General features: G+C 35.1%; 2 protein-coding genes and 1 long non-coding RNA gene across 5 annotated transcripts in view; 2 read left to right on the top strand and 1 right to left on the bottom strand.

Annotated features, from left to right (window-relative positions):
- Positions 1-321: 321 nt before the first annotated feature.
- On the top strand, positions 322-1361 carry LOC120358079. Its single transcript, XR_005575051.1, has 3 exons — positions 322-704; positions 781-969; positions 1247-1361. It is a non-coding gene; the product is annotated as an uncharacterized LOC120358079 (long non-coding RNA).
- Positions 1362-3031: 1670 nt separating this feature from the next.
- On the bottom strand, positions 3032-4435 carry LOC120358070. 2 transcript variants are annotated; one of them, XM_039450762.1, is made up of 4 exons: positions 4106-4433; positions 3698-3945; positions 3511-3597; positions 3032-3411 (listed from the first exon to the last, which is right to left on the bottom strand). In XM_039450762.1, the coding sequence occupies exons 1-4, from the start codon at positions 4168-4170 to the stop codon at positions 3242-3244; spliced, it is 570 nt and encodes a 189-aa protein (XP_039306696.1). In that variant the 5' UTR covers positions 4171-4433; the 3' UTR covers positions 3032-3241. The 2 variants fall into 2 exon arrangements, with proteins under 2 accessions (XP_039306696.1, XP_039306697.1); XM_039450763.1 differs by lacking the exon at positions 3511-3597 and having other exon boundaries at positions 4106-4435.
- Positions 4436-4791: 356 nt separating this feature from the next.
- LOC105196051 (charged multivesicular body protein 4b) overlaps positions 4792-22865 on the top strand; it is a 62763-nt gene continuing 44689 nt past the window's right edge. The window contains exons 1-3 of one of the 2 annotated variants that reach the window (XM_039450248.1): positions 4792-5154; positions 14451-14455; positions 15057-17213. In XM_039450248.1, the coding sequence (XP_039306182.1) occupies positions 4974-5154; positions 14451-14455; positions 15057-16781 (1911 nt within the window). In that variant the 5' untranslated portion in view covers positions 4792-4973 and the 3' untranslated portion in view covers positions 16782-17213. Of the gene's footprint in view, positions 5155-14450; positions 14456-15056; positions 17214-22865 lie in introns of those variants that run through there. The other variant, XM_039450249.1, reaches the window with a different exon arrangement.

Genomic DNA, 22865 nt, shown 5'->3' with positions numbered 1-22865 from the left:
TAAGGCGCAAGTTCACGCAGCGAATAAAAGCTGGCGTTTCACCCCCTCTCCATCAATTTGGCGAATCCAGCGAATAAACGCTCAAAGTTCGACACAGTCCAACTTTTAGCAAAACGACGCTGAAATTTAAATATTACGTTTCAAATTAATTACCTTCCAAAAGTAAATATACAAGAAAAAAATTATGACTGAAAGGTTAAATCAATCGACATCATCTAAAAATACAAACAAAATTAATATATATTATATACCCTAACAGCAAAACCATTCATATGTCGACTGTAAGTCGACTTTTCTAAGTCAGGCTTTCAGAGTTGACTGCAAGTCGACTTTGCATAGACGTCTGCAGACGTCTTTCAAAAGTTGACTTTAAGACGTCTAGAAAAAGACATTTTGAAATCGACTCGACTGAGCGCCACTGTAGTGAGCGAGCACCGCTGTCACCGCTGCTGCATGTAGCGCCAAGCGAGAGTCATCAAGTTTCTTGCAAGAGTCAATCCGCGTTGTTGTAATCCTACCCGTCTGTCGGGTCTTGTGCTTATTGAATAAAGACTATTAGCTGCAGCCGTTCGGACATACAAAATTCTCTTGTACTCTCCGCTATTTTTTATTATCCATCGGAGCGTGTGCAGCCATACCGGTCATATGCGATTGCCATTGTGAGCCGTTGTTGAGGGACAGACGAGTCGTGAAGTAGGACTATAGTATGTATTTTTTTGTAAAACCATATCAATTAGATATAAATCCGAATATTTAAACGATCAATTGCGAATATTTTAGTTTTGAGATCAGTGGTGCCGAAGCAGTTAAAAACACTGGAGATATGTGTATCGAGATTTCTCTGCCAAAGCATTTCCAATCCATGGTATTTATGTCGGTATCGAGGTTGAGTGGCACGAAAACTGGCAGAGTCATAAAGAACTTTACGTGACGGAGAAAAGAAGCTACAACTGAACATATTTACTACAAGTGAGCTTTGTCTTCAAAACAAAAATTAATTTGTTCATTTGAAAAACAACATACGTCAACAACTCTCACTTTTAGAGAATTAAAGATGTTTAGTTTTTACAACTGCAGCACTAAAATTAATTAAAAATTGATATTAATTAAATATTGTTATAGATATTAACATTTTGATTTTGACGCTCAATTAATTTTTTTTTTATTTAAGTTGAATATTTTTTAAATGATTGATTCAATTGTTTTTTTAATAATATCACTTTCAATTTGTGCATTCTAATTGCAGAAAAGAACACAAGGAATGTACCAGCAATCAAGATAAACAAATTATCCCTCAATATCTTGAGTAAAACAAAGTGACATTCTTTATCCACTAGAGATTCGAGTTGCAGAATGCAAAATAAAAAAGAATATTTTATCTTTGCAGCATCTACAACAAAGGATCCATTTCTTAAAAAGTTAGCTAAGTTCTATAATTTATATAGAAAGAACATTTTACATTGACATTGTATAAATTTAGAATCTATACATGTATACACGATATTTAACGAGAGGTGAGAAATAAAGATTTTTTTTCTTATGTGACGTCCATTAATATAATATAGTTAAAAGTTTTTATTATTTTTATTATTATTTTTCTTAACAAATGCATCTGTATACAATAGTAATATTATGCGAGATAATTTTATATACATTAAGTTATTGTGATATACATATACACACACAAAGTTAAACAAATGCGCACAATACATATACACAGATATACACATTTATATTTGCTTTACATATTATAACAATTTTCTTTTTTTTTTTTAAATAAAACGAATCAAACAAGTAAAAAATGTTATAACATATTTTCCCAATTTCAATATTCCTTCCTTTACAACTGCATAGAATGTCTGTAGGATGGCTAACTATAGTCGACTTATAGTTGTCTTCAAATGTATGACTTAAAGACGTCTCTAAAAGTCGACTTATAGTTGTCGATTAAAGTGGGACATTGTATGACTTATAGACGTCTTTAAGTCATCTAAAGTCGATTTATGGACGTCCATTTTCCAGACGTCTAGCAGTTATGGCCGACTCATAGTCGACTTAAAGTCGACTTTGTGCTGTTAGGGTACATATAGTAAGCATACTTTTAGGCTAGGTTGCTTTTTGTTTTTTATTTATGTTAGATAGCTTTATTTGTTATATTGTGTTAATAACTGTGTTTTTTATATTGTAGGAAATTCTGTTATACTTCTGTTATACCCTCATATACTTGTGGTGTGTGCAAAACACTTGTTTGTACCATACAAGAAAGTGAAGAAATATATCGGCACTCTTGTATGGAGGGATATAATGAATGTTACGTAAATAAAAATTCATATTATTTTTATCCTAAAAGCGGTAAATACATTAATAACAATTTTGGCCCAATGCAAAAAAGAAATTGTGCTCATTACGATTTACAAAAATCGGAGCTACCCAAAACTTTTTTTTATCTATTTCTTTTTCTTTTTTTAACAAATACATTGCAGCAATTGCAGCAGCTATACGCCGTCTTCTAATTTCAGCTATAACCGCCACTATGTGTTTATAATATTTTACATACTCGATATATTGATTATAATATTCCAACTCCATTTTTGCGGTTATGTCAGATTATGTACTTAGCAATTGCCGCTTTTAACGCTGCTTTGCATTGCGGTGGAGTTGGGTAGAGTAAGGGTAAAACGCCAGCTTTTATTCGCTACATGAAAAAGATAGAAGCGATAGCGTTTAGCTTTTTAACGCTGCTTTGCGTTGCGATTGAGTGGGGGTAAAACGCCAGCTTTTACTCGCTGTGTGAAATTCATATATGTAATACTCCTATATTGCTAGTTCCGTATCTTCACAATGAGCGGGACGAGCCCCGTAAAAAAGAGATGCACGAATTCCAAATATGGGCATGGACGGTCAAGCCTCATTATGCGCAGGCGCGTCTATTGAGTGAGTGTGAGCGAGAGACAAGGATTAGGAAATGAGACGGAAAGGACGCGAAACAGAATAAACATTACCCGGTCGCGACCGAATGCTTATTTGCAACTTCTAACGGATAAATGTTAATTAACGAATAATAATATTTGAAGAGAATGATTGAAATTATAGGTGTAGGGTTTTTCATTTTAATGGACATTCTAAAATATCTCGAGAATAAGATATGGAATAGGAAAATGTAATCTTTTTAGATAAAAGCGTTTTTAATAGTTCAAGCAAGTCATTATTACTGTTATTAATAAATCAACATAGATTACGTTCAACTAAAGCTATAACAACTCCTTTCAGTATTTAGTACCCTCAAGAAAAATAGTTTAGTTTTAAATTTACGTGTCTCATCCATCACATTCTTGGATGTTGAAAATTCCAGTTCTCCTACATTTGAAACTGATGTGAAATCTGGAGGAACATCAATAGAAGGCACTGATTCTATAAAACAATATAAATAATGTTGAACCATAGCTGTAACAATACTCTTGTCAGTATTTCCTACCCTCAATAAAAAAAATTTTTATGTTTCAATCTTACGTGTCTCGTCCATTGTATAATCAGATGTTAACTGGAACTGCAGTTCGGCAGCTGAAGGATTTGGAACATCAATAGAAGGCACTAATCCTATAAAACAATATGAATAATGTTGAACCATAGCTGTAACAATTCTGTTGTCAGTATTTACTACCCTCAATAAAAAAAATTTGTATGTTTTCAATCTTACGTGTCTCGTCCATTATAATCTCAGATGTTGACTGGAACTGCAATTCGGCAGCTGGAGGATTTGGCACATTAACGGAAGGCACTGCTCCTGGTTTCAATAACCACTTTCTGCTACACAGTCCTATGCTATTTTTATAATCACTTGGTACAAAGTGATCGGAGCAAATGTGTACATGTATCACATTGTCCTTGTCAGATAATTTGCAGGCATGTAACCACTGTGCCCGAATGCTCACCTCTTTTGGAAATCTACAAATAATTATTATTTATTCCATCATGCTGTTAACTGCTTGATAATCCAATCATGTGTTACAGTAAATCTAGTGTAATAATGCTATGCAAATAAGTTGAATTAGAGAAAATAAGTATAACGTTTTATAAATACACATTTTACATGTAAGATATTTACTTGTGCATTGCAAAATTTCCATCCTTTGCTGCCTTTTTCTGACACAAAAAACAAATTCGCACCATTGTAAATTTTTTCTTTGGTTTGTCTCACTTGGGACGCTTATAATATGCGTTGTTTACCGTCGCACACACGCACAAATCACGAAAACAGGTTATGTGAAAATCGCGCCTAATGGTGTTTTAAAAAATGTAACCGCATGCGCACAAATCAGCTGGGCCGTTCGCGAGAGAGAGGCTATTATACGTCTGCACCGTAATGTTTGGGCTGACGGTCAACACTCTTCTAGCAATATAGGAGTATTACATATATGGTGAAATTGCACCTTTAAGGGCCTCGCACATGAAATGCATAACAGAGCATAAGCGTATCATAAGGCTCAATGCACACAGGACGCGTCAACGCGTTACGCGTGGCGAATAGCCAATCATTTTTTCGTTTTTATGACAAGAAATAAGAAAGCAAAAAAATGATTGGCTATTCGCCACGCGTAACGCGTTGACGCGTCCTGTGTGCATTGAGCCTAAGGCCTCTGGACCAATGGGAATCTTATGTAAATCAATATGGCGACTTTATGCTGGATGCTCATTGGCCCATCGGTCTTATGTTGTGCTTGTGTTACGTTATGCATTTCATGTGCGAGGCCCTTTATGTGTGCTTATGTTATGTTATGCATTTCATGTGCAAGGCCCTTTAAGCGTAATTCGGAACGCACCCGTGGAATAGAATATGGCAGTGGTGATGGTGGTGAGCTCATAGCAGCTAATGTGCTTTTGATTTCTAGTTTATAGTTAACACACAAGTGTTCGTCGTTGAGCGATCGGAAGTGATTTTTATTATCTAATAAATAAATAACGAACACTACGAGATGAGTTTCTTTAGCAAGGTATTCGGCGGCAAGAAGGAACCGGCTGCCCCGTCAACGGCAGAAGCAATTCAGAAACTACGCGAAACAGAAGATATGTTGCTGAAGAAACAGGAGTTTCTCGAGACCAAAATAGAAAATGAGATGTCGATAGCAAGGAAAAATGCGTCGAAAAACAAACGAGGTATAATCTCACACACCTTCCGCGGTCTTGTATTTCATTCCAATTAGGCTATTATTTCGATTTTAGTATTGATTTCTTGCATTTGTGATTGCTACGTTATACTATTCTTTTTTCTGAATTTGATTAGTTATAGACTTCTTCCACAGACTATCGCCGGTATAATAGTATTAGTATAATACAATGGGTACTTTCTAGCAATGGAACATGGTTATGTATTGTGACACAATTGTATACAGTGTCGATTTGTAGTTGAAATACTGCTTCTGTTGAAGCTAAATGCATTTGACCTCCCATGGATAAATATTGATTATTTGACATTGTTTTCAGAATCGCGCAAAAACTGAGGTTAAGAATGTTTGATAGGAAAAATGGCATCTGCTTCAGTGGTATCAAATGTAAAACTCTGGTATCTGTTAGTAATACAAAATTAGTTACACAGCATTTTAGCTGTGTACGATTGTGTCGACTTATGTTGGATTGTACACTGTGTTACATAATGTTGCTTATGTATATAGCTGGAAAGCACTCTATATGATGAACACATAGGCTGTTTAATTGCAACAGTAGTAACTCACAAATTTTTAGGACAAAGCACATCCTATCCTATAGGTGTCTTATATATAATTTCTGAATTATTTTTTATTTATGTCTATATTAACGATAGAATTGTCAGGTTGACACATTTTTAATCTGATTTTTTATTTGGATTTTGTTATCACAGAAGATTGAGAGTATAAAGAGTTTAGAAGGATTTTTAGGGGAGGAAAATATGTATATTTTTTGAGAATTGCGTTAACAGGCTTTCTACAATAAGCTATTAGTTGATATCATAAGTCATAAGCCATAAGAATTGATCAATCACAGTCGAATATTCTCTTCACATTTGACTGTGATTGGTCTATTTTTATGGCTTATGACTTATGATACTGACTAATAGCTTATTGTAGAAAGCCTATAATGTATAAAGCTCATTCTACAACAAACTATTAGTTGGTGTCATAAGTTATAAGCCATAAGAATTGACTAATCACAGTCGAATGTGAAGAGAATATTTGACTGTGATTGATTAAATCTTATGGCTTACATTTTATAACACTGACTAATAGTTTATTGTAGAATGGGTTTTAATCAGTGCTGTTTAGGCTTAAAACTGAAATATGTCTGTGTTTATGCCTATTGCTATTCTTGTTCCTGACTTTATTGCTGTTTTGTTATAGTTGCAATACTTGATTTTAGGGATGACATTGGTTTGAGATTGTTAAAAGTTTTTGAATGTGTCATTAACTGTTTAAAATCGAGAAATAATTAGTGTACAATTTAAATGAGCAGAAAGAAGTTTTATTTAATGGGCCAAAATAACATTTAGTTGAGCGTCTGATAACACGTCTAAATCTTGAGACTCACAGAAACGAAGTAACAATTTATTTATAAACATGACAGCTGTTTCCATACAACAAATTGCTTTTGTTTTATAAAAGAACTCTATAATACATACAGTAGTTTAAAAGTTTAATCCCAACTTTTCCTTTCATGTCTAAATTATTAATTTTTAACACTTCTTCTTAATTTGACATCTTTGTAAATTTAATTTTCTAAATCAAAACATACGATTTCTTATTTTTGAAAGCAATTTGACAAATCGTTCGCCTGTTAACGCTTTAGTCAATATATCTGCAATCTGTTTATCTGTGGCTTTGTGAACTTGGCACCCAATTTGTAGCAATAATTTTTTTTTATTTTTTTGAAAGATTTTCATATTTAGTTGAATGTAGTACAACTGATTTTGTTTGTAGTAATGAAAAAAAATATGGCGAATTAAAAAATTGTCATCCTCTGACTTTGAAATAAATTAATTTTAATGTTTGTTTCTTATACAGAATCGTTTGTAGTGAATTGTAGTAAAATTATTTCCGTTTGTAGTTGAACCGTTCGCGAGATATAATTATTTAAACAATTTTATAAAAAGTGAATTTTTAAATCTTAAAGATATCTTAAATCCGCGTGCGGGAATCGATTCAGAATCGTTTGCAGTTGTTTGTAGTGATTTTCCCGTCGTTTGTAGTTGAACCGTTTAAAAGTTACAACAATTTGACGATAAACAAATACTGCAACTTTGCCCATTTTAAAGATATCTCAAATCCGCTTGATATGCTTGTTTTAGAATAGATTGTAGTTGTTTGTAGTGATTTTTTCGTCGTTTGTAGTTGAATCGTTTAAAAGTCACAACAATTTGACGATAAACAAATACTGTAACTTTGCCAATTTTCAAGATATCTGAAATCCGCTTGATATGCTTGTTTTAGAATAGATTGTAGTTGTTTGTAGTGATTTTCCCGTCATTTGTAGTTGAATCGTTTAAAAGTCACAACAATTTGATGATAAACAAATATTGCAACTTTGCCAATTTTTAAGTTATCTCAAATTCGCTTGATATGCTTGTTTTAGAATCGATTGTAGTAATTTTGCTTTTATTTGTATTTGAATCGTTTACAAGATGTAATTATTTAAAGATGTATGCTACATATAAACTTAGTCAATTTTAAACACTTCTATAATTGATGAAGTAATAAAAGGTACATTATAAAATTCCGTTCTTAGCGTTGTCTAAAACCGATGACGACGTGACGGAAAATTGATTTTATTGTTTATTTTTTTTTATTTTTTTATTTTTTTGTAATATTTTTTATTTTTATTTTACATTATTTTAGTTTTTAATTTTATTTTTTTTATACTACAGAAATCTTTCAATCAAAACTGTTACGTAAAAAAAGTAGTAAATAAAAAAAATGTTTCAACTAAAAAGAAATTATAAAAAAGAAAATAATTGTTATATAATTAAAAATATATATTTTTTATGTTGTAGAGTCTATAAAAGAAAGAAATTTTTATTCAAACTTGGTCCTTCAGATTCTAACATAAAATAATATGTGAATATAATATTTTTGTAACAATGTTCACGTACTGACTGTTATGATCCGGTTTTGTAGATCATTGTGTTTTTTTCCACTTGCCAGTTAGTCGTTTAACAAACACGTAATAATGTTCATTATGTTCATAATATTCATTAGTATAGATAATGGTAGAAACAAATTTATATGTATATTTACCATAAATTGGTTTATCTGGTATTTCTTCTATTGTAAATTGTCTTCTGCAATTTGAAAAACCATTACGAATTGCAGGCAAAGAGTTTCCAATATCCTCAACATCAAGAATAATATGGTTACCTTCTGATAAGTTTTCAATAATATTAATGCCTTTGCATCGAGAACATGTGTTTGTACTACATTCATAAGTTTCATTTAGAGCTTCTTGCATACCTGCCATGCCATGTTTATATATTGAGAATAGATTGATGTGTAGGACCGGCAAAGTCTGCGAGTTCTCGAATATACAATCAGGGCATCGAATAGTTTTTTGAAGAGACGGTACGTCACGTAGGATAAACTTTTCTTGTAAATATGAAATATTGATCGTGCAATCCAATAATCCATCTTTTATTAGCTTAGTTGTACTTAATATACGTCTTCGCTCTTTGTACAGTTTTGTTGTTACATCTTTCCTTGTTAGTGTTTGAACAAATTCAGATAAATAAAAGTTAGAATTTATAAAATATTCAGAATATGACGCGAAATCATGACATGCAGTTAAGACGATTTGAACAGTTGAATCAAATGCACACGTGTTTTGCACACTTACGATTTGTTTACAAATATTTATTGGTTTCAAAGAATTTCCGTTCATAAGCAAAGGTATCATTGAAAGTATCATTTGGACGTTTGTGAATAACGTCGATGTCAGGACATGCACTGAGATATTTACCACATTTTTTTGCTTTATGTAGTTTTGATGTGATTGAATTTTTTATTTTGTTAAGACCTTTCCAGTTTTTGGTCTTGTTTAAAAATGATGTTTCAGAAGAAATACTGGTTTGTACAGTTTCGACAGTAGTCTGTTTCGATTGTATTGTTACTCTTTTAACATCTTTTAAGTTTTCCAAATTAAAAACGGCAGCTTTGTCACATGTATCATTGTTTGTTGACTTTATCGAGTTGTTAATATCTTCGAATTCTTTCGTGTTGGTTGCTACTGTTTTAGAAAGTTTTATTACTGAAAGATCATCACATAATGAATTACTAATTCCAATGCATGAAGACATGTTACGGACATTGGAATTATCAGAAGAATCTTCAAGCTTAGATGATTGAGCAATAGAGTCTATTACTATAGACATTACTTGCGTAATGTTGGGAGAGTCTTTTTTAGATTTTTTTTTTGGCGCATTTAATAACATATTTGTACCCATCAAAGATTTTAGGTGAATAACCAAATATTTATCCATTCTAATGGCCTTTCCTTTTTTAAATATTAAGTACTTAAGTTTGCGAAAGTACTCTTCACTTAGAACCGAACTTGCTACATGTTTATCACCTAACTCTACAAGAGAGTTTGATTGATTGTTGGTCATTATGGCTGTCCACAAAACGAAATGTTTGGATAATTTAAATAGACGCAAACCGAAATCAGGACAATGGTAAGGATTTAATCGACCTTTAAGGTTATCAATGCTGCCAATTTTTATTTTTTCCATAATTATTATATATCAATTGCGTTGCTTGATTGTAAAATTAGCTTATTGTCAAAGTCATCAAAACGTTCCAGCAACTCGCGATTATATTGTTTTCAGGATTTCTGAGCACATTGTTAGGGAGGTTATACATTTTTAAATGATTTACAACTCTGTTGTGAGCAGCAACGCAATGACTTTCTTTATCATAAATGTCTTCATGACTTGCAAAAGCTATTGATAGGATATTTGTGCAAATTTGAACGAAATCGTCAATTTCTGTGCATGTACTAAGAAGGCCGACGCAACGTAAATAAAAGTCTTTTTTATAAGGAGATTCATGATCAAAACAGCTCCAACGCGTAACTAATTTAATTATTAGATATGCAATAACAATACGAATGATACAGCGAGGATATTGAACACGCATGGATGAGTTATTATGTAAGATGATACAGTTCTCAATGTACATCTTAAGATCTCTATTGTTGAATGCTAAAGAAGTTGTATTTAGGAGCGTTAATGAATAATCAACGACTATTTGTTTCGGAGTTGATCCCCCAGAACGCAACCACTCTCGCATCCAATATGTTAATGTGTTAGTATCATGTTTTTCCAAAATTAATTGAAATAAAGGTAGGATTTTTTTACGATAACTGTAAATAGCTTGGTAGAGGTAAACAATTCGTTTTGAGGCGTCCGGTTTTGGAATTTGTTTTATTAATACACCCGTTGCATCAATGCTAATACTAACACTATCATCTTCATTTTGAAACTTTTTATATAGAAAAAGCTGCGTAGGAGTCCAATACATCAGATAAAAGTTGTCAAGCCCAATTTTGTAAATGTAACTATTGAATTTTTGGCTGTACTCCATGTCCCACACTGAGGCAAGAGCTGTTTTACTTTTAAATAATTGTAATTTTTTGTTTTTAAATTCTTGTTTTGCTTTACGTGCGACGTCTTCTGAAGGTTGGCTGATACAACATCTCCAAAGTTTATTAATCTGTTGCTTTATTTCGTTGCCAAGCGTAAGTAGTTGTACTCTGCAATTCTTTTCTGATACGCATGCGTCTATCACCACATATTTGGCGTTTTTTATCATGCGCTATTCTACGAGAATTGAAAGTGGAAATATATAAGGTCGGGCCATCCTCAATTGGTTTGCTTTGACAATAAACATTAATAAACAAAAATATCTTACCAGGATTTCGATTAATTTGCGCATTTTTAAAGGAGTAGGGACAAGGTAATTTTAAATGACTCCACAAAATATTGTAGAGTGCGTCAGTCTAGCCAATAACAAGTACCTCGTATTTGTTACGTTGTTTATAATTTACAACATGTGATTTCAGAGTGTTCCATTCATTTTTTGAAATTGAAATTGTTTTGCGCAAAGGTGGTAATACGCAATTAATTTCACCCGAACTAATTCGACTAATTCATTGAATCATTTCGCGAATCTTCTAATGTTGTACCGATATTACTTTCATTTTTGGAAGAGTCGCACATTTTGACTCCGTGTATTTGGTTAAAAATGTCATTTCTTTTTTTTAATAAATAAAGGTAAATATAATTTTTTGACATTTTATTCTGCATTGCCTCAACCGCCTTTTGCCAAATATCATCTGTCCATGGCAAAAGTTCACGTGTATTATAAAGAAATCATAAATCCTTGAGAGTTTCGTAAATTTGGTTGGGCAAATTTACTGGTTTTTGAGGCATTTTTATATTTTTCCCAAAACTCTAACTCAATGTAAGTTGCTTAAAGATGCTCGAAGAATAGTAAAGCGCAAGGCAAGAGTTATCTCCTTTATATAGCGGTGGGCTTCTCTTTTTTTCTTACTCCTTGCCCCACGCCGCTGCCGCCGCGAACAAATACCAGTGATTGGTGCGTTACTCTCTCCACGTACTGCTGCAGTGGCGCCTTGGTTGTGGAGGTGCAATCTCAGAGTTAGGATAGTTTACAATATACAAGGTGGTCCACTTAAATCGACCATCTTAAATGTCTTGCTTTTTTTTAGATGATAGGAAGAAATATTTTGATAAAAGCTTTTAGATAAAAGTTGCTTAAAGAAGGATGAGATGTAATACTTGATTTAATTTTAAGTATACGTACTAAGGTTATATAAAAGTCAATTTTATTTGTCTATATGGAATCATCTTAATTTTTTTTATATAAAACGATTACTCGTGATATTTTGCATAAAAAATTATAGGCATACAATGGTCAAAAATTCAATAGTTTACGAGATATTTTATACTTTAATTCGACATAATTTTGCCTAAATTGTTAAATATCTTGAAAAAAAATATTTATTTTTAGATTATTTTATTGTAGTATTTTTATGCATAGAATAATAAAAAAAGTTAAGTGTAAAAAATACACAATTATCTTTAAGAAAAAATATGAATTTGCAGCAAATAGTTACATATTTTTTTAAAAAAACAACTATATATTTTTTACACTAATAGATTTTTTTTTAATATTCTGTAAAATTATTGTAGGGTTAATTTGTATAATTATCTTGAATGCGTTGTGTGAAGTTATCCGTCGATATGATTCTCGCTCTTCGAGCAAGCGAAGACGGTGTTAGAAAGCGTCGTTTAGCAACGAATGTAAACTATTGAAAAGAGAGAGTTTGAGTTTGTTTTGATCTGATCTGCGAGTGAGACACAATAAATTTTAATTACATTTATGCTTGTATTCTTTCCTTTCAAATATTCTACATATTTTTTGGGGGCTCGTCCAGTCGAATTACATAAGGAATACAAGAGATACAAGCGAAATTACGAGTCTAATTGTGAGTGAATCATCAGTGCAATAAAAGTGTATCAGTAAAGAAGAAATAAAGAAGTATACAGACAGCGAAGGTGACTCGCACCAGAAATTACAAGACGAAGACGTGATTTAAGACGTATTATTCTGATGATGTCGACACCAGGCCCTAGTGTGTTGGACGACGATCTAAGTGCTAAGTTAGCAGAGATGACGATGGTAAAATTAAAAGACGAATTAAAAAAACGACGATTGAAGACAACGGGACCCAAGAACGAGCTTGTTCTAAGATTGGCAGCAATTATGAGCGTGGAACGCGAACATGGTGGACGACAACATGTAGACAAAGATGAAGAGGAAAACGTGCAGCAGCAAGATGATGTGAGTGAAAGCATTTCTAGTTCAAGCGACGAAGAAGACGTACTGGTGACTGATCAAAGACATAATGGTGCGAGAAGATCCAGAAGAAACTATTTGTTAACATTCAGAGACGTAGAAGAGTCGATGGAAACTTTTAGTGGAGACGACAAGGTCGACGTAAAGAGGTGGCTTAAAGACTTTGAAGAAATGGCGGTATTATGCGAATGGTCTGATATACAGAAGGTGGCGTACGCAAAGCGACTTCTTCGTGGTTCGGCAAAATTATTTGTGAACTATGAAAAATGTACAAAGACGTGGAAAAAACTACGGAGAGCATTAACGGAGGAAATTCATGGACGCTGTTGACAGTCACGCAGTGCACCAAGAATTGATGCGACGAAAGAAAAAATCAGATGAATCGTATCAAGCATACATTTATAAGATGCTCGAAATCGCGGCGCAAGCAGACGTTGATACAAAGTCGGTGATCCAGTACATTATCGAGGGTATTCAAGACGAACCCGTTAACAAAACGGTGTTACATGGAGCGAAGACGATATGAGAGCTGAAGGAGAGGTTCATTCTGTACGAGGCCATACGAAAAGAAGGAGAGTCAAAAACGAGGCAGCAAAAGACGGAAGAGAATAAAAAGAAAAAGACGATTCGAGACGACATGAACATCACGACATCCACGGAAACGAAGAGATGCTTCAACTGCGGTAGAAAAGATCACGTAAGCAAAGAATGTCCGTCAAAAGACAAAGGTGTAAAATGTTTTAAATGTAATGAATTCGGTCATATCGCGAAATCATGTAAAGAAACGGTCGATACACAGAAGAAAGTTGCGCATGTAATTTCCGATAATCTGCGTCAGAAACAGTCAAAACAAGTAAAAATTGCGAATCGGGAATTCACTAGTATAATAGATACGGGAAGTGACATAAGTATAATGAATCGTGAATGCTATGAAAAATTAAGTTGTCCAGAGTTACAAAATAAAATAGTTTTTATCGGTTTAGGAGCACTGAATAATCAGACACACGGGTCGTTTGTAACAAATGTTATTATTGATGACGAAACATATGAAATCTTATTTCACGTCGTGGATAATCATATAATGAAGAACGCAATTTTAATCGGAACTGATTTTTTGAATCAGGTTGAATTACATTCTATAGGAGGACAGATTACAATTTGTAAAATTATTTCAAATTTACCAGAGATATTAAAGATAGATGTAGAAGAAATAAACAATTCAAATGACTTTTCGTACATCAGTGAAAAACATATCCGACAAAAAATAGAAACAATTGCTCAAAATTATAAACCAAAAAAGACACGAGAAATTGGTATTGAAATGACTCTGATTTTAAAAGATGACGTTCCGATTTATCAAAGGCCACGTAGACTGTCTCAACCTGAAAAAGAAGAGGTAGATAGGCAATTAAAAATATGGTTAAATAACGGTATTATCAGGCCATCTATTTCAGAGTATGCAAGTCCGATCGTGTTAGTTAAGAAGAAAAATGGTGATACGAGAATTTGTGTAGACTATAGAAAGCTGAATGATAAAATAGTAAAAGATATCCACTGCCGTTAATTGAGGATCAAATAGATCGTTTGCAGGGTGCTGGGATTTACAGTGCTCTTGATCTTGAAAATGGATTCTTTCATGTTAAAGTAGCTGAAGGAAGTAGAAAGTATACTTCATTTATTGTGCCAAATGGCCAATATGAATTTATACGAATGCCGTTTGGGCTTTGCAATTCCCCGGCGGTATTCCAAAAATTCGTGAATGCCGTGTTTAAGGACTTAATAAATGAAGGAACTGTATTAACTTATCTAGATGATCTAATTATTCCCTCGCAAAACATTGAGCAAGCAATTGACGATTTAAAGCGTGTATTAGAAGTAGCAAGTCAAGCCGGACTGATTCTTAACTGGCGAAAATGTCGTTTTATTCAAACAAAGATCGAGTATTTGGGGCATATTATAGAAGGCGGAATGATACGGCCTTCCGAACATAAGACTAATGCGGTAATGAAATTTCCAATCCCACAATGCGTACGTGACATTCAAAGTTTTCTCGGGCTTACTGGTTATTTTAGGAAATTTATTTTTCGATATTCGATGATAGCTAGGCCGCTGATAAACCTTTTGAAAAATAATACCAAATTTCAGTTTGGACAAGACGAGATACAAGCGTTTCAAAGTTTAAAGTATGCGTTAAGTAATAAACCTGTTTTAAAACTTTATAAACAAGGAGCCGAAACGGAGTTACACACGGACGCATCAAAGTTCGGTTATGGTGCGATTTTGATGCAGCGGGATCACGCGGATAATAATTTTCATCCGATATATTATATGAGTGGAAAGACCACTCCCGCGGAGGAAAAATATATTAGCTACGAGTTAGAAGTACTTGCAATTATTAAGGCATTAAAGAAATTTAGGATATATTTGTTGGGAATTCCTTTTAAAATTATTACTGATTGCAAGGCATTTACTCTAACGATGAATAAGAAAGATCTAGGCGTGCGTGTGGCTCGGTGGGCTCTAACGTTAGAAGAATATAATTATAAGATTCAACACAGGACAGCGAAAAGTATGACGCATGTAGATGCATTAAGCCGACATCCTCTTCCAGAAATCTTACTTATAAATGAATGTAACGACAGTCTGATCGCTAGGTTTAAGAAGGCACAAAATAGCGATAAAGATTTACAGCGAATCAGAGAATTAGCAGCACGAGATGAAACCGACGGTTATATATTAAAGAATGATTTATTATATCGAAATGAAGGTGATGATTTATTACTTATTGTACCAAAAATGTTACAAAACACGATAATTAGACAAGCACATGATCAGGGACATTTTAGTATTAGTAAGACAGAAGCAATTATACGAAAAAATTATTGGTTTAAAGAGATGCGTCCAAAGATTGAAAAAATAATAGCGGGTTGTATAAATTGTATTTTAGCCGAGCGGAAGTATGGTCGACAAGAAGGGTTCTTGCATGCGATTAATAAAGGAGATGGACCGTTGGATACGTACCATGTAAATCATTTGGGCCCGATGCCCAGTACAAAAAAAAGTTATCGGCATATTTTTGTAGTAATAGATGCATTTAGTAAGTTTATTTGGCTATATGCTACTAGATCGACTGACACTGCTGAAGTTATAGATCGGTTACGAAAACAATCTACGTTGTTCGGAAATCCGCGAAGAATTGTTTCGGATTATGGCACCGCTTTTACTTCAGGCGCTTTTAAAGAATATTGTAATGACGAAAAAATTCAACATATCCTTACTTCGATAGGGATACCTAGAGGAAACGGGCAGGTAGAGAGAGTGAACCGTACGCTTATACCGCTTTTAACAAAATTATCTACGCCGAAAACAGATGAATGGTTTAAGTTTTTAACAATCGCGCAGAGATATTTAAATGCAACGCCGAGTCGAAGTACCGATCGAACGCCATTTCAGTTAATGTTTGGAGTTCATATGCGATTAAAAGAGGATCCACAAATACGGGAAATGATCGAAGATGAATGGATAAAGATGTGTGAAGAAGGACGTGATAATATTCGTAGAGAAGCCAAAAAGAAAATCGCGAAAATTCAACAGGAAAATGCAAAAAGTTATAATAAAAAAAGAAAAGAAGCGCGATTATATAAAGAAGGAGATCTTGTTGCGATTAAGAGAACGCAGTTAGGTCCAGGTATTAAATTTAAAAATAAATTTTTAGGTCCGTATCGCGTAATTAAAATTATGCGTAATGATAGATACGTGGTATCAAAAGTCGGTGATCATGAAGGTCCACGCGAAACGTCGACGGCAGCTGATTGTATGAAACTTTGGATACCTGACGATTATGATATTGATGTTATGACTAGCGAAAATGAAATCGAAAATTAAAAGAGCGATAGAAATTAAATTAGAAATAAACATGCTAAATGTGAAAATTTAAACTAAAATTGTAACTAAAACTGAATTGTAAGCATTCGAGGACGAATGCCTTTCAGGAATGGCCGAGTTGTAGGGTTAATTTGTATAATTATCTTGAATGCGTTGTGTGAAGTTATCCGTCGATATGATTCTCGCTCTTCGAGCAAGCGAAGACGGCGTTAGAAAGCGTCGTTTAGCAACGAATGTAAACTATTGAAAAGAGAGAGTTTGAGTTTGTTTTGATCTGATCTGCGAGTGAGACACAATAAATTTTAATTACATTTATGCTTGTATTCTTTCCTTTCAAATATTCTACATTATTAAGGTTATATAATCGAAAAATGAATATTTTACAAGATATTTAATAATTTAAGCAAAAATATATCAAATTAAAATATAAAATGTTTCATAAATTATTGAATTTTCTGCCATTCTACAAACGACGAGAAAATCACTACAAACAATTACAATCGATTCTAAAACAAGCATATCAAGCGGATTTGAGATATCTTAAAAATTGGCAAAGTTGCAGTATTTGTTTATCGTCAAATTGTTGTGACTTTTAAACAGTTCAACTACAAACAACGTGAAAATTACTACAAACAACTACAATCTATTCTAAAACAAGAATATCAAACGGATTTAAGATATCTTAAAAATTGGCAAAGTTGCAATATTTGTTTATTGTCAAATTGTTGTGATTTTTAAACGGTTCAACTACAAACGACGGGAAAATTATTACAAACAACTGCAAACGATTCTGAATCGATTCCCGCACGCGGATTTGAGATATCTTTAAGATTTAAAAATTTACTTTATATAAAATTGTTTAAATAATTATATCTTGCGAACGGTTCAACTACAAACGAAAGTAATTTTACTACAATTCACTACAAACGATTCTGTACAAGAAACAAACGTTAAAATTGATTCATTTTAAAGTCGGAGGATGACATTTTTTTAATTTGCCATATTTTTTTTTTATTACTACGAACAAAATCAGTTTTCTACTACATTCAACTACATATGAAAATCTTTCAAAAAGAATAAAAGAAAATTATTGTTGCAAGTGGGGTACCAAGTTTACAAAGCCTTTATCTGTGGGAACATATACAACATTTAATTTTTTTTTACTACACAAATTTTAGCGTTTTGGAATGTAGCAGGGATAGCCAACAAAAGGGAAGATTTTTGGAAGGAAGTTAAGAAATGGGATATAATCATAATGAGACGTGGTTAGATGAAAGGGGGTGGATAGCAAGGGTGGAGAGCAAGGGATTTCTTTCCAAGGAGATATAGATGGGAAGTGCAGGTAGGGAAAAGAAAGAACAAAAAAGGAAGAGCGAAAGGAGGTATGGTACTGGGGATAAGGAAGGGCATTAAAGTGAGAAAAGTGGAAGCGGGGAAAGAAGGAATGATATAGGTGATAGTGGAAATGAACAAAGAGAAGTGGAGATTAGTGGGAGTATATATTAATGGGGATATGGGAAGAAAGTTGGAGTGTATGAAGGAATGGATGGAGGAGGAAGACGGAGTGAGGACTTTAATAGATGGAGATTTCAATGCCAAAACTGGAGAGGATGGGGGGGGAGTAGATGAACAGAATTGGGAGGAGGTGGAGGGGAAGATCAAAGGACAAGAAGATGAACAAGGAGAGGAGAGTGTTGGTAGGAAGGATGGAGGAGGTGGGGTGGGCGATTTTTAATGGGAATATAGAAGGGGCTTGGCAGGGAGAGTGGACTTTTACTGGGGGAAGGGGGGAATCAGTCATAGATTATGTGGTGGGAAGTGTGGAGACCAAGGAGATAGTTAATAAAATGGTGATAGAAGATTGCGTGGATTCCGATTATCACCCCTTGGTAGTGTGGATCGGAGAAATGAGGGGGATCAATTTGAAGGGGGAGGGAAGAAATATCGGAAGAAGAAGATGGGTATGGTCGGAGAAGGGAATAAAAGATTTTAGAGAGGCGCTAGGAGAGCTACCAGCAGGCGAAGGGGAGGTAGAGAGAATGTGGGAGGAAATGAAAGGGCAGGTATTGGAGATTTTGAAGAGGAGTAATAAAGAGAAAGGGGGGATAGTAAGAAGAGGCTGGTGGGACGAGAAATGTAGGATAAAAAAGAGAGAGTTGAGAAGGGCACTGAGAAGGTGGATAGGAGGGGAAGGGGATAGACAGGGGTACAAAAAGAAAAGGTTAGAGTATAGGAAGCTGATCGAGAGGAAGAAGAAGGAGGAGAATGAGAAGTGGGAAAAAAAGTTGAGGGAGATAAAAACGGAAAATCAGGTGTGGGAAATGGTAAGTAAAACTAGGAGGAGAAGAAGAGTGAATGAGGGGATTAAAATGGAGGAATGGAATGAATATTTTAGGGACTTGTTGGAGGGAGTAAATGGGAGAGTAAGGAGAGGCGCGGAAAGGGGAAGGGGATGAGACCAGGAGGAGGGGCTAGCGCGGGAGAAGATAAAGAGAGTGCTGTCGGGAATGAAGGACAAAAAAGCAGCAGGGGCGGATTCCGGTTGAAATGTGGAAATACGGGGGGGGGGGAGATGGAGCGATGGGTTTGGGGAATATGTGACAGGATTTGGAGGGGCGAAGGATGGATTGAGGAGTGGAGTGATGGGGTAATTGTTCCGATCGTGAAAAAGGGGAAGGGGATAAGCGTGGAGAAGTACAGAGGAGTGTTGCTGACGTCATCGCTTTATAAAGTGTATGCGACGGTGCTAGCGAACAGGTTGAAGGAAGAGGTAGAAAAAAGGGTTGATTCCACAGAACCAAACCGGGTTCCGAAAGAGTTTAAGGACGATAGATAACATCTACGTGTTAAACTATCTGATAAACAGGCAGGTCAGCAAGTCGGGAGGGAAAATGGTCGCGCTCTTTGTGGATCTAAGGGCCGCGTTTGATTGTGTGGATAGAGGGATATTGGCAAAGGCAATGAGGGATAGAGGGGTTAGAGAGGGGCTGATGATAAGATGCGAGGATGTGCTCAGGGAAACAAGGAACCGGGAGAGAGTAGGGGAAAATTTTTGAGAGTTCTGGAAGGGGGGTGAGACAGGGGTGTCCTCTGAGTCCGACCTTATTCAACCTGTTAACGGCGGACCTGGAGCAAGTGATGAGAAAAGGTGGTGGGGGGGGGGGAGTTAAACTGGGGGAAGAAAAAGTTTACTCTTTGTCGTATGCAGACGATATGGTGCTGTTGGCGGAGGAGGCGGATGATATGAGAAGCATTCTGGTTAGATTGGAGAGGTACTTAGATGGAAAAGGACTGGAACTCAATGTAGGCAAGACGAGGATGATGAGGTTTAGGAAAGGGGGAGGGGAGGAAAAGGAAAGTGAATTGGAGGTAAAAGGGAAAGGCAATAGAGGAAGTAAAAGGAGTTTTCCTACCTGGGTTACGTAATGCAAGGCAATGGAGGGCAGGGGGCACAGGTGAGGGAAAGGTTAAGGAGAGGAGCAGCAGTAATGGGAAAAGTATGGGGAATTGGGAAAAGAAGGTTTAAGGAGGACTGAGGTAGACTGTGCTGGCTATTTGACATGCTGGTATGGCCGGTGATAGGTTATGGGGTAGAAATATGGAGATGGAAGGAGAGGGAAGCATTAGAAAGACTACATGAAAGATTCCTGAAATGGGTGATGGGGCTAAATTAGGGGACCCCGGAGTACATGGTAAGGGAAGAACTACAGAGAGGAAAGGGCGGGAATAAGGGCAATAGGGTTTGAAAAAAGGTTCGAGGAAGGAAGAGGAAGCGAACTAGCAAAGAAGTATTAGGAGGAATTGAAAACAAGAAGTAGAGGAAAGAAAAGTATCTCAGAATGGGAGGAGGAAAGAAGGGGATTTTTTGGGATGAGAAGAGTGGGGGGATGGGTGGGATATAGTGGGGAGTAATATGGAGGGTCTGATTAAGAGGGAGAGAGAGATGCAAAGGGAGGAAAGATGGGAGAGAATAATGAAGACGAAGGGTAATAGGAAATATAAATGGATTAAGGGGATTCCGGGGTATTTAAAAAAAGGGTGGGAAGAGAGTAGGTGGCAAAGGGTGGCGAGATTTAGGTTAGGGAACGGGATGAGGGGTAACAGACACTGGGAGGAGGAAGAGCGTAATAGGTGCAGGATGTGTGAACGTATGAACGAAACGTGGGAGCATGTGTGGGAGGAATGTGTGAGTTGAGGGCATGGGAAAGGATGGCAGGAGATGAGGGGGATTGTGTTAGGAGAGGATGGGGAGGGAGAAGAATGGTTGAGGAAGTTGGAAGTATTGAGGGGAGAGAATGGGCGTGAGGGGGGGGGGGAATGGGTGGATGAAGATTTGAATGAGTGAGTGAAAGAGGGGATGATTGAAAAGGGCTCACAAGAAACACCGGAAGCGGAGGTCCCGATAGGTTAGGTAGGATTGCGGCGTGTGTGTGTGCGTGCGTGCGTGCGCGTGTGTGCGTGCGCGTGCGCGTGTGCGTGCGCGTGTGCGTGTGTACATAGTAGGAGAGATAGGATAGATTTAAGTGTAGATTGCGGCGTCCTAGTTCGTAAGCTAAGTAAGTTGGTTGGTAAAGAATAATTGTACGGAGATGTAACCCTAAGGGGAGGCAATAAATTATCTATCTACTACACAAATTTTTAAGAAAATTATATTTAATATCAATATATTTTAGTTTACGATGTTGTTTCTATTTATTTTTTAAATGTATGCAAGATTGATTATCTTCAAAAACAGTAATTGGTTTGTCACACTCAAGTCCAAAATTGCGTAACAATTTAATAAACCGTAGAATGTCTATCACGGCTGTAGCCAAGGCCACATATGCAGACAATGCTATTGTTGTTTGTTTTCTTGTTATCTAGGACATCGTGGTTTCATAAACTCGAAATTAATATCCAGTAACAGATTTCCAATCGCTATCACTGGCCCAATCTGCCTCCACGTACGCAAGTAGAGGGATATTATTTCTCTTCTTAGATAGAAACAACCCATATTTCAGTGTTCCATTAATGTAACGTAGAATTTGTTTTAGACCAATCCGGTGACTTTCTGTTGCACAATTCTGAAAACAAATAACATAATTAATTGCTGAACTAATGTCCGGACGTGTGTATAACATCAGATACCTCAGATATTCGATGAATTCTTGATAAGGCTTTTTTCAATAATACACTTGACTTTTTCATGACCTTTTTTCTGTCTTTTTTGTACTTCCGTCGGTGATTTAACTGGTTTGCACTCAGTCATGTTAAACCATGACATCTAACATTCTCTCTATGAAAGCTTTTTAACTTAAGAATATGCCATTATGCTGAATTTCAATCTTTATTTCTAGATAATTATGTAGCTCTTTCATGTCTGTAATAAGAAACTCGTGCATTAGTATATCTCTTAATTTTTTAAATTTATGTTTATTATCTGCTGCAATAATAATATTGTCCACATAAAGTAAAAAAAAGAGCTTGTTTTGTTTCCATATTTGACAGTATAAATACATATCGCTTTTTGAACGTTTAAGATTAAGACCTTAAACAAATTTGTCAAATCTTGCATTCCACGCCTATGGCGCCTGCTTCAGTCCATAGAGAGACTTGTTTAGTTTGCAAACTAATCCATTTGGTTTTTCAAGACCTTGAGGTTTCTTCATATAAATTTTCTCTTCTATAATTCTGTGCAAAAAAGCATTTTTGACGTCCAGCTGTCTTATAAACAAATTGTTTTGATTGATAATTGAGAAAAGAGTTCTAACCGTTGTAATATGTGCAACTGGTGTCTAAGTTTCCACATAATCGAATTCTTTTCTCTGAGCACATTCTTTAACTACAAGACGAACCTTATAACGCTGAACATTGCAATTTCTTCTTGCTTTATATTAGAATTCTTTATCTTTTTTTGTTTAATATTATTGTAATCTTCTGATACGTCATTGACAAAAGCTTCAGGATTTAAAGCTATTCCAATATATCCATCATAATATTTAAGTTATTTAAGTTTATTCTTTAGTTTTGTACTGCGTCTAAGTTCTTCATTTTTTTGTTCTTTTTTTCTCTAAATTACAGATTTTTGTTTATGAACAATTTTTT

Source organism: Solenopsis invicta, chromosome 6, assembly GCF_016802725.1.
Source record: "Solenopsis invicta isolate M01_SB chromosome 6, UNIL_Sinv_3.0, whole genome shotgun sequence".
Taxonomy (NCBI): Eukaryota; Metazoa; Arthropoda; class Insecta; order Hymenoptera; family Formicidae; genus Solenopsis; species Solenopsis invicta.
Note: the sequence above shows the minus strand (reverse complement) of the source record. Positions and strands in the feature narration are given on the sequence as shown.